Here is a 12,844-nt window from a genome sequence, read left to right as displayed (position 1 = left end):
TTTATGAAACAAAATCTGGAATGTTTAATATCTCGATAACTCAATGACTTCTAGAATATAGGGATCCCATTTCATTTCATTCTTAGATCATTCAGGGTTTTTTTTAGCAGCCATAGGTCACAATGTTGACATTTTCCTCTCATTTTAGCATCCACTATTCAATCACACTAGGCCTATATCTAGCTGTATCTATCAAAATGGATATTTGCCGAATCTAAATGGATATTTGGGCTCCATCGACTTCAAGTAACAGGACAGCCTAAGGTAGGACATCTGTTTTTTTCCTGATGTGCTCGCCGAAGCACTGGTGTCAATGTTGTTGTCATGTTTTCTACTTGTCTTCAGTCAAGTTCTAGTTCTATCACTTCGAAGCACCCGTTCTATCATGTCACCAAGCTAACACCCCCTTTCAAACAGACACACCTTTCCTGAATTCATAGTGGGCAGGCAGCGTGATTTAGTTATACCACGTGTAATGTGATGTGTGTAGATTCGCTTGTGTTTGTTGGCTATCTGCATGTTTGTGTAGTTTTGGGCAAGCTCCAAAGACTGATAGAACTACTCGTAATTTGCTAACATAGTGAGCTAACATTTAGCTCCACCACGTAGACAAGCTACCTCCAATAGAAACGGCAAGGTACAACCATGTGGAAAATGTAGCGAACTAACATTACAAGCTACTTCAACTAGAAATTCAAAATTACGGCATATTTGAATTATTTGGGCTGCAAAACTGACATCTGAAGACATTATTGTCTGTTGGATTATGATAGCCCCCATGATATTTTTGGACTGGGTATGGTCAATCAGCTGGCTTTCTTGCTCTAGTCTCCTGTCTCCCTGTGTGCGCGCGCGCGTGTGTGTCTGTTTGTGTGTGTGTGTGTGTGTGTGTGTGTGTGTGTTTGCCTCGTAATGAGCGATGTGCGAGTTCGATTGCACCTTGTGTTTTGATATCGGCCTGATGGAGACAGTGAGCTCGCGCATGAAATGTCAATAGAACCAAAGGTGTGGACAGTCGGGTGTATGATTTGCTTGAGTAAGACATTTTTGGGAGATTATGGTCCATGGTCTGTCAACTAGCGCTCCTCCTCCTGTCTCCAATGTGTGTGTGTGTGTGTGCGCGTGTGCGTGTCTGTCGCTTGTTGTGAGAGTTTGGCGAACGAGTATGCAGACCCGTATGTATGTTGCGCATGGAAATGTTCAGTTTTTAATCATAATTTTGTGTTATCATATACTGTCATGCAGAGAGCAAAACCCGTGGTTAGTTCCTCGCATTGCGACTGACTGTGCTGACTGCACTGTTTTGAGACAGCATAGCCGAGTTTATATAACGTAAGGCATGTTTTTTTCACTATCACTATGCTAATTCTCTCACAATATCCACTAGACTACTCGGCACTGTTGCACTATTAAATGCGGTCTCTTTTTATTTGCACTAAAGTAATCGTGACGCCAACAAAGTATCCAAAAAAGTAGTTAGCCTGCATTACTGTAACCCAATGAGGGTGACTAAGCTGGCGACATTGGGCCAAATCAAGAAAAGAATGGCAAGGTCCTTAATGAAAGTACCTACACTGTCAAATGTAAAGATGGGAAAACTGCAAATTAAGACTATGGTGTCAAAAGTACATTTTCCCCTTTGTGTACGCCTAGAATGGCCCAATTTGACCTTAATTTTCCAAAAACTCCGCAAAACGGAAGGGGGGGAAACCCCCTTCCGCACCAACCCCCCTCTCGGTCGCTTCGCTCCCTCGACTAGGCTGCCGCTCCACACTAAATTTCATTTTTTTTGCTGGGCTACAGCCCCGGATCTTTGCGCAACCTAATGACGCCCCTGCCTCCGGGGCATCAGGGACGAGTTTCGATAGAGTCTGGGCCTGAAGGAGACAGTTAGAGTGGCAAAATGGGCTCCAGCCCATAACACATTTCCCTACCCAGTCAATGTGTGGATTGTGCTTAACAAGCCAGGGGTGGCCAAGAACTATTGGAACATGAGGGGCATTAATGACAAGGAAACGCAACTGTTCATGATGGTTGCCAGAGAGGGTGAGACTCACCGGTACAGTGGTGTGGGTGATCTGGGCCAATCTCACTCCAGTCAGCGCGTTGGCTACCAGGGGTTTCTCCATACTTTCAGTAGGAAGGTTCCACTGTTTCACAAGATTGGCATCGATGAAATTCTCCTCAGCACCGGAGTCAACAAGAGCTCCCACCTCAAGTTGTTGATCTCCCCACCAGAGGACCGCTGAGAGGAGAGTGCGCTGTGCAGAGGAGGGGTGTGTGGGTGTCACGCTCACCAGTACCCCTCTCATAGGTGAGCGTTGGCTTTTACTGGACAGGAGGCGACAAAGTGGTCGGGCTGGCCACAGTACATGCAGGAGCGGGTGCGGATTCTTCTCTGTCGCTCCTCTTGGGATAGGCGGGTACGGTCCACTTGCATGGGCTCCGGTACAGATTCAGCAGTGGGAGAAGGAAGAGGGGGCAGGACTGGACTGACGAGAGGGCCTCTTCCTGTGGGCCCAAAGGCCCTGGCCCGGCGGCGCTGCTGAAGCCTAGTGTCAATCCGAATAGCTAGATTGACGAGGTCCTCGCAGGATTTTGGCAGATCATGAGAAGCCAACTGATCTTTGATCTCCTTGGACAGGTCATTGAAGAATGTGTCGTAAAGAGTGCCCCATCCAGATGAAGTGGCGAGTGTTTGGAAGTCAATGGCAAAATCCAACACAGATCTGCGACCCTGGCGCATCTGGAGTAGCTCACGGGCAGCCTCATGCCCATGTTTGGATCGATCGAAGACCCTCTTCATCTCTGTTGAGAAGTCCTCAAACTTCCCACAGATTGTTGACTGAGCATCCCATACAGCAGTTCCCCACTCTCTGGCGCGTCCTGACAGTTGGGTAATCACATAGGCTACCTTTGCTCGATCGGTGGGGAAGGTACCTGGTTGTAGTTCAAAGATGAGGGTACACTGAGACAGGAAGGAGCGACATGTTCCGGGCTCACCAGCGTACTTCTCCGGTGTGGGCGTGGCTCACGGGCGGGTTGGTCGGTTGAGGCAGGCTGGGCTAACTCTGCAGGTTGAGCAGTCTCCATAGGCCGTGCAGATGCAGAAGCAGACTGGGAGAGTTGGAGCGGTTGAATCTGTGCTGCCAGGTCTCTGATGCTGGCAGCCATTGCCTCCATTTGAGATTGTTGTCGGCCCAGAAGTGCTCCATGTTGCTCAAGACAAGCCTTCAGGTGTTCGGGATCCGCTGGGTCCATCTTGCTCTGATCGTACTGTAAGGATTCGGAGACAGAGACCCAAATGCAGATCAGGTTTGGCAGATTTATTTTGCGCACACAATGACAGGGCTAGTGTAGAGGTTGGTTCCAAAGCAGTGTATCACAGTTCCAGAGAAATGAAAAAAGTCCAACAGAAAAAAAATCACCAAAAATACTGAGACTCGTAGAACTCGATTGGCAAGAGTCCAAAACACAGAAACCTAACACAGCCATTTGTTGATCAGAGGGGAAGTAACTCTTATACTAATGATTATTGATGACCTTCGTCTCAATCATCATCAGTTTGAGTCACATGATTCTCATAACTTTGTCATGAGTTTCTCTGCGTAGAGAAGTGGCAGGAATTGTACCTACATACACAATGCGTCTTGTTGTTGTTTTGTTTTATAATTTTACATGTTGAAAATGCAAAATACAATGTGATACAGTTACTGTTATGTGTTTTCTATCTCATTTGTAACATTTTAGTGCATTTTGGGTATTTTGTATTGTAGGCCTATTTGAAAAAAACATTTAACTTGCCCATCCCTGTATGCGGCCCCTGATTCCTAAATGAGTTTGACACTCTTGGTCTAGATGTTTTCTCAACCTTTTTTCAGGCGAGGCACCCTTTCAATTCATTACAATTCTCAAGGCATCCCAAACCAACAAGCCGTAACATGGCATCGCATCCGATACCACACAAATTTAGAAAAGTAACACATTTGGAGACGTCACACAACCTACGTTCAAAGTTGCAGCTTACTGGGGCGTCTTACATTTAGTTTATTATGCGTAAATGGTTGATGAAAGATTCCACTGACTAAGCATTAATTTATTAATTTAGACAAATATGTATCATATTACATAATTTATTTGTTTATTTAGGTCCATTTCACATACCGTCAGCCACATTTCCGCAGCACCCCTAAGGGAATTTTGTGAGACATTTTAATTAAGTTTGGTTAAGTAGTGTGTGTGTGTGTGTGTGTGTGTGTGTGTGTGTGTGTGTGTGTGTGTGTGTGTGTGTGTGTGTGTGTGTGTGTGTGTGTGTGTGTGTGTGTGTGTCCAATCACATGCAAGGGTTTTAGAGAAGACCACGCCTTTGGAGAGCTACATATTGACAATGGGTATTGTATTGTACACATTCATGGTGAGAGCTTGGTGTAGGTTACAGGGTCACAGGTTCGAGTCCTCCTTCTCATCGGCGTCGTTACACCATTTCTACCCGGGCACGTGCCCTGTTATGGATCTGCGATGCCAGGGTATAATGGGGCACTTTTATTTTTTTTTATTATTTATTAACTTTATACCTTTATTTTTTATTATTTAAGTCTGACTCATCCGATAATCTACAGAATACATGCCTGCATGTTTTTCTTTTCTTAAAATAGGCCTATACAACACTTAAGTTAGAATTTAAGTCTGACACGGACGCAGCCTGCCCTCAGAATCCACTTGCCGGCAGTAACGGCTACTCGCACTCGGAGCATGTAGCCGGAAAGTTGCCTGTTGGCTAATACACAGAGCCATGCAGGAGTTTGTCAAACTATCTTTAAGAAACACGACAGGCCTACTAGTTCTCCGAGTAAAGACACACTAAAACATTGATTGTAATACATATAGGGTGACCAAACGTCCGTATTTCCCAGGACATGTCCTGATTTTACGACCTGTCCTGGGCGTCCCGGGATATTTTATGAAATGATGGAAATGTCCTGGTTTTCATGTCAATGAAACATTAAAACTCCTTTAGGTAACAAACAACACGCAGGTTTACTAGAGCCTCCATTTAAAAAAAAATTGATGTCATCATGTCAGGACCAGGGAACACAATTCGGTAGCACAGTTAATAAACAGTTAGCAAACAGTTAGCAAACAGTTAACTATTAGTTAACTAAAGGTTTACTATACATTTATAGGTGTATACTAAACACTTACAAAGTTTTAAAATATATTTATTAGTCCTTCTGTAACACTTAATAGAACATAATTATAAGTTACTTAATATATTATTAAAAATACTTTTATGATTAATTAACTAACATATCAACAGTAACTTAAGCATAACAAGTGACTTATAAACTGTTAACTAATTATTACTTAATATATTATAATTATTAGTTGTAGTTTACAATTTATAGTTCAATATTAACTAAGTACTTATTATTTAACCATTAATACATTGTAATTAAATAATTTTTAAGTGTTAATATTAACTAAACTATTGTTAATTACTTATAAATCATTTAATAATAATTATGTATAGTATTTATTAATGTATTACTAATGTTTAAAATTCAGTATGGGGAACCTTATGGTGAAGTTGGTTGAGCTTTATTAATGTATAACTAATGTTTAAAATTCTGCATTGAGAACCTTATTGTGAAGTTGGTTGAGCTTTACTAATGTTTTACTAATGTTTAAAATCCAGTATGGGGAACCTTATGGTGAAGTTGGTTGAGTTTTATTAATGTATAACTAATGTTTAAAATTCTGCATTGAGAGCCTTATTGTGAAGTTGGTTGAGCTTAACTAATGTTTTACTAATGTTTAAAATTCAGTATGGGGAACCTTATGGTGAAGTTGGTTGAGCTTAATTAATATATAACTAATGTTTAAAATTCAGTATGGGGAACCTTATGGTGAAGTTGGTTGAGCTTAATTAATATATAACTAATGTTTAAAATTCAGAATGGGGAACCTTATGGTGCAGTTGAGATTAGTTAATATGTAACATTAAAGTGATACTGTCCCATTTTTGGACGCAAGCTCATATTTACACCTCCCCTTGAGTCGAGTTATTGAGTTTGACCTTTCCCTTATTTTTTGTTTTACCTGTACTTCTTGTCGTTCTCTGAGTACGGCAGTGCAAATTTTATCTCCAAGCTAGCATTTAACATTGAGTTCTGAGACCAGCTTGCCGCCAGCTGGTCTCATAGGACTCAATGTTAACTGCTAGCATGGAGGTAAAATTTGCACTGCCATACTAGAACGGTTGAACATACAGGAGGAGAAAGGTAAAACTCAATAATTTAACTCAAGGGGATGTGTCATATTTCCAGAAATTGGACAGTATCACTAGAAATGATCACAGTACAAATGATTTTCACTTGGTCTCAAGAAATACATTTTCACACTGTTAGAAAGAGAGAAAAGAATTATCAATGATGTTAAACTGTTGTTACCCACTACTGAGTATGGTACACGTCAATGGTAGGCCAGGATCAATGGGCTACAGAATGTGACACTAGGCTTTGGGTAGAGTGAAAAAGATACCAATTAAAAGACAACATACAATATGTTTCTACAACATTTTCACCATTTATATTAAAGCATGTCAAATCAAAAACCCCAGCACGCTACAAAACAGAGAACTTGCCAGGGTCACAACATACATTTCCCAGATCAAAATCCCTTACAATACAAAAATAATTTCTAACATACAAATGTAGCCTTAACACAAAACATTAAGTTTCTGTCCTTTTATGTCCTTATTAGATCCGCAGAGGCGAGCGCAAGCCGACAAGAGCAGTAATTCAAGAGAGTTGGCCGCTTCACTCCAAAAATGTCCTTTGGAGGACAAAAGTGACGTCAAAAAGGAAAGGATATCGAAAGCAAAATGAACAGGGAAAACCATAATGTTCGTCTTAATGTCCATCTTAATAATAATAATAATAATAATAATTTATTTATTTATTTATTATTATTATTATTATTATAAATAATCACGTATCCATAGAAAATATTGTATGCAACCCTAATGAAGAATTACATTCTTAAATTCAAACATAGGATATCGGGTACAAATAATAAAATGGGCATAAACAAAATGAAATAAAAACATCACAAGTAAGAGATTGAAAAGTTTAAATATTTACAATTACCCCTCCCCCCCCAAAAAAAGGTTTGAACATTTGAACAACAAAAAAATGAACTGTCCTTCAAAAATTGGAAATAGTCCTTTAAATCCTCAAAAGAGACGATGTAGAGAGTTCCTTTAAGTTGTTCAAAAAGAAAAATAGCTCCTTTCAAGCAGTTCAGTTCAAGGCGTTGAAGTCAGTCATAGTCAGTGATGTGACACGAGCAGGCCACAATCCTACCAAATATGCCATGCACAATGTAGAACAGGATCGCATTCGAATGAGTGGGTGGCTCGCCATCTAGTAGTTGACGAATCCTCAGCAGAATCCAGATCCAGCTCAAAAACTTCACCTATGTGAACATATGTCATCAGTTAAGTTTGGTTTATTTGATAGGGACAGACACATCATGTAGCCTAGGCTGTACAGCAGCATAACAGAAAAGCATCATAGCAGTTACAGCCGTAAGCTACACACCCAGGACAATGTTGAATTCCTATCAAATATCATCAGTTTAAACCATTGAGAGTAAATAGAATGGAGGCCAAAATTCTATTTCATTGTTGAAGCCAAGTGTGGAGCCAAGGTTGGACCCAAAAAGACAAAAAAATGGCCAAATCCCATTCATTCCTATGAGAGACATAAAACCCTGTATCTCCCTTAAATGCCACTCCAGGGGGATCATTTTTCGCTCAACTAGTAGGTCCCCTTGCTCTCCAACTTACCAGGGTGTTTTTTTTTTGTGGTGAAGTTTTATTTTAGAGAGATATTAAAAGTTAAATTGACCAATGAGCATCAGAAGATGGTTTGATTGACAGTTGGGATTCTTTTCAGTCAGGCGCACGCTGAGCAAGAGGGCCGTCGTCATGACTACTACTTGGCTGTGCGTGCCTGGGCTGGGACTGGGAAATCTTGTCTATCTGTGTGTTGCTCCTGATATTATACTCAAGGCAACAATTATAAACACTTGGAACATCCAGTTGTGTAGACAACTGTAGTAATCTGCTGATATCCATAATTTTTAAAACCATAATTTGAATGCATTCTATGGCTTCTTTGTAATGTAAGTGTCTGATTTCACGTGAAATGACCCACCTAACCCCACGTTGCTCCAGGGACTGTAACCAATACACTGAAAAATAATAGTTGTAAGTGGCTTTGAAGAAATGAAAGCGTCAGCTAAGCGCAATGTAATGTAATGCAATGTAGTAATCGGCTGATATCCATATATTTTTAATCTTAATGCATTGTATGGCTTCTTTGTAATCAAAGTTCTGGATATGTACATGTTATACAGGGCCAGATAAAGATAGCCAGGCCATGCCCTCCTAGTGACGCAAGACCTTGGGCATTGCTTCAAGTCAGGTCAAGAGCTATGTAAATATTGTTTCTGAACTCCCAAAAAATTGGGAACTCCACCCACTTTGTCGGACACCATCAACCAGTAGCAAACCTAGGGACGTTGGGCAACCATGCCGTTTAGGAAACGTTAATTGTTATGCTCTTGGTCAGACCAAGTCTCGAAGAGATTTGAAAGTCGATGATAATCAGGCTAAGATAAAGGGTGACTGCTTAAATTATTCACACAAAGCTCCTGCTGTTAAAATTGCTCTGAAAAGGACATGGGAGATGTCAGAGCGCATTCTGAAGGGCATGTTACTCTGACATTCTTTTGGAAACAATGTTGAAAACTTAGGCCTACTTTTTCTTTGTTTTCCCAGTTGACCCGCTCAGAATCGACATGAGACAGAATCATGAATGCATGCGCATCATTGACTCAAACACACCAGAGATATTTTAAGGGTATTACGGGAGACTCCACAATGAACATGTTGAAAACCTAGGCCTTTCTGATAGACATTACACATGAATTCGGAAACCTGACATTCTTTTGGGAACATTTTAAATGTTTACAAAACTACTATTTTTATGTATTTAATAGACATTGCGCATGACTCAAGCTGCTTCTGAACCTGTAAATGGCACAGTATACTGTACAGTAGGTCAGAGGCTACACTGAAGGTGGCCTGTAAATGTTTAACAGAATGAGACATTGGACCTTTTATCTAAGAAACACACTCTACCTGAATGGGGAAAAAGCACCACCATATTCAACATAACGCATGACGCTTAGTGAAGCTGAGTATAGAAAAAGTATATATTTCCATAAAATATAAAAATTACTGTAAAGTCACAATTTACCTTTTTATGACTCCACTCTGCCGTAGCCGTAATTGTGTCGTGGCCTTTATGATCGTCCATCGTACACAGATAGCAGATGCAACTCTGGTCGGTGCGACAGAATATTTCAAAAACCTTCTTATGACGGGGGCAGATCCTCTCCTCTAGCTGGCCCGTGGCAGTGACCATAGTGTGTGGTCTACCTGGATTAACGTCATTGTGGGCTTTCAAATGAGTGTCACAGTAGGATACCAAACACTCCAGACAGGACTTGACAGCTTTGAGTTTTCTCTCAGTGCAGACGTCACATGCCACATCTCCAGGTCCAGCATAACAGCGAGCAGGAGCAGCAGCTTGGATGCTGGTCTTCCCGAACTTCTCCACCATTTCAGCAATCAGAGGGTTTTTGCGGAGGACAGGCCTGGAGTTGAAGGTGTCTTTGCACAGGGGGCAGCTGTATTCTCCTTTACTATCCTCCTGATCCCAGCAGCTCTTAATGCAGCCCATACAAAAATTATGTCCACAAGGAATAGTCACTGGATCCTTCAACAAGTCCAGGCAGACTGGACAAGTGAAGGAGTCCTCCTCCTTAGAAGACTCTGACGCCATTTTGTAAATCTTCCAAACAGCAACTTCACACACCGAGAAGTAGCAGCAGAGTGACAGCTGACTTCCTCAGAACACTGAGGAGGAGCCCAGGGAGGGTGGGGTTGGTGATTGGCCAATCAGAATCATTCTTATTATCAGGAAGTGTAAAGGTAGGACCAGGTAGGATGAATGTGGGTGTGGTCAGGTTTCTATTCCTGCTTGTTAGAGGACGACGAGACAGTACATGTAAAACTGGTTAGACGAGTCATTTCAGTCATGCGGAAAGACACAGAAATACTTTGAGAGGTAGGAACAGAGGTAGAGTACAGGTAGAGTCCCCATAGCTCAGTGAGGACCTCTAGTGGACAGGTAATGCAACAACAGGCACCTTACCTGAAAGCACACTGGGGGGTGTGTGTGTCCAATCAGGTGCAAGGGTTATAGATAAAACCACACCCTTGGGCATTGCATTGCACACAGTAGCGCATTCGAGTTTTCATCAACGCCTGCATGCGCATGTAGACAGCAATGCACTCTGGATGAAAATGCTGCATGATGCTTAGATTTCCTGTCCAACGTACAAATTTCAGTCATGTTGCATCAACGAAGTGACATGTCACATGGTGTCAAAATATCGCAGGATGAATGCAACTGCAGTCAGATCTTGCAACCTCTGCAGTTGCTTATCCCCGTCGATGCTCGTCTGCAGACCGCCTCCGAGGTCACGCTCCCATGAACTGGTTGGTCAACAACTCACTCACGTGTGTATATGAGTCTTGTCTCACACCCCTACACAAGTTTGCGCTGCTCCCCACTTCAGCTCCTCCTCACCACCTGTCCCCCCACACCTCACACGTGGTGTGTTAGTAGATCAAACTGGTGCGGGCTCATCGTCTTGTGCATATTTGTGGCCGACTTTAAAGGCCAACCTCCGATAAAACACAGTTTTACTCTCTCCTTTTGAAGATCGGACGGTCACCCCAAGTTAAACTCACTTGCAAGGCTCTCATAGCGGTGCGTCACCTCGCCTGGCTGTGTTTCCCGGTGTTTCCCAATTGACATAAATAATGCAGAGAGACGAGCGAATCACGAAAGCCTTTCTATGTTGTGTCACGTCGAAAGAGGGCGTTGCTCACAAAGGTTTATGTCGACCCATTTTTCTAAAAACATGTCGAGTAATTTTTTTCTGCTTGTTTTCAATACAAGCAACGTCTGGTGGCCCGAAATCTAGCTTAGCTTAGCTATCAGCTGGTTGCTACTCTCAGGTACACACACAGCACAAAGCCTCATCCATACAGCAAGCCCACTCTGGTTGCTCCGTGCCTGCAGCTCGCCTAGGGGTCGCTGTCGAAAGAGCACAGCCCTGAATGGAGCATGCACGCCTCCGTTGGCGCCCCTATAGTGCAGTACCACCCGGGGAAGTGGCGACTCTGTTTCCCATTACATTCTCTCCAAGAACAGGAGGACTGAGCCAATCAGAGACACATTTCCACGAGAGCAGGAAGAGTGAGCCAATCAGAGACGCATTTCCACGAGAAACACGGAACACCCTCTCGTTTCTCCACAAGCCACCTTGCTGGCTTGCAAAAACGGCTTGAAACAAAGCAACCAGAACGTTTTTTAAAACAGGACCAACGCGTAACACATTCAATAACAATGGGGAACACAGCAATATTAATCAAATGACCTTGAGAGGCCAATTTTAAATTTGCTGTATTTAATAACACCCACATCGTGACAACATGTTCTCGCTCACATGCTTTGTCTACATCGATCAACAAAATCAAAGTCGTCTGAGCCTATTTATAGTGAGAGCTTAGTTTAGGTTACAGGGTCACAGGTTCGAGTCCTCCTTCTCCTGCAGGTGCAAGCAAAGAATCTCCTCACAAGTGGAATATTTATGCAGAAATTTATTATGCACATGTGCATTAATCATTGAGACACATTAAGTGAAACAACACCCCAAGACCCCTACACCAAACAAAAATCACAAGTACGCTAATGTTACATTAATGTCCATTCTGATATTTATAATCCATAAATGTCCAGCAACACGTGTACATGTTTATCGTGTGTGCTATGAAGCACTGTGTATAATGACTATGACTAACAGACTTACTTTACATTCACTCTAAAATTCACAATTAAAAAATCTCTCCTGCATCAAATGTACTCTTCACAAGTGTTACGTTTTTGGAGTAATGATTTGGAGTAATAATTTCATTATGTAGGCCTTCATTAATCTTTGACACCAGTTACTAGACCAGGCACTAGACCCTGGCAGCACATCACCCCCATACTCAAGCAGCTTCATTATGTAGGCCTTCATTAATCTTTGACACCAGTTACAAAAGCAACATGAGACACATTGAGTAAAACACCCATAGACCCCTACACCAAACAAAATTCCGAAGTGTCCTTATGTTACATAAATGTTCAGTCCAATACACAGGCCAGTCACAACCAGGCAAGCAATCTAAGCAGTTCCCTAGGGCCCCCACTTGAAAGGGGGGCCCTGGTAATACTTGGTTATATACTAGTAGTCAGGGCTCTAAATTAACTTTTTCCACCACCAGCCAATTTGGCTAGTAGACATTTCTTCTTACTAGCCAAATGGAAGGTCAACTAGCCATTTTTTTTTCTCACCAAAATAAACCATGCGTTAATTATGTTGCTTTTAATTATTTTATTAAACTATGCTATGTCCTCAACACAGATAAACAATATAAACATTATACTCAATATAATTCAGTCTATTCTATAATTTTTTAGTAATTATATTTGTATTACCTGTATTTCATTATTTTTCATTCCAATTTCATATACTGTACAGACAGCCAAACACTAGCCTATTAGCTCACACACCATCCCCCAAACTTCACATACAGTATAGGCCTACAACTCACACAAACACCGCATGCCTTCAACACTAATGTCACGCACATACCAGA

The 12,844-nt window shown here is 41.8% G+C and overlaps 2 protein-coding genes across 2 annotated transcripts in view; one reads left to right on the top strand and one right to left on the bottom strand.

The window, feature by feature from the left end:
• Positions 1 to 9,914, bottom strand: part of LOC134445633 (tripartite motif-containing protein 16-like) — a 95,262-nt gene extending 85,348 nt beyond the window's left edge. Inside the window, exons 1-2 of the mRNA XM_063194686.1 lie at positions 9,682 to 9,914; positions 2,348 to 2,359 (exon numbers count right to left, since the gene is read on the bottom strand). Of these exons, the coding sequence (XP_063050756.1) occupies positions 2,348 to 2,359; positions 9,682 to 9,914 (245 nt within the window). The remainder of the gene's footprint in view (positions 1 to 2,347; positions 2,360 to 9,681) is intronic.
• Positions 1 to 12,844, top strand: part of LOC134445629 (NLR family CARD domain-containing protein 3-like) — a 331,412-nt gene that overhangs the window by 296,675 nt on the left and 21,893 nt on the right. The gene's annotated exons all lie outside the window — the stretch shown is intronic.

This window comes from Engraulis encrasicolus, chromosome 3 (assembly GCF_034702125.1).
Source record: "Engraulis encrasicolus isolate BLACKSEA-1 chromosome 3, IST_EnEncr_1.0, whole genome shotgun sequence".
Classification (NCBI taxonomy): Eukaryota; Metazoa; Chordata; class Actinopteri; order Clupeiformes; family Engraulidae; genus Engraulis; species Engraulis encrasicolus.
This window is presented reverse-complemented; position numbering and strand designations above follow the sequence as displayed.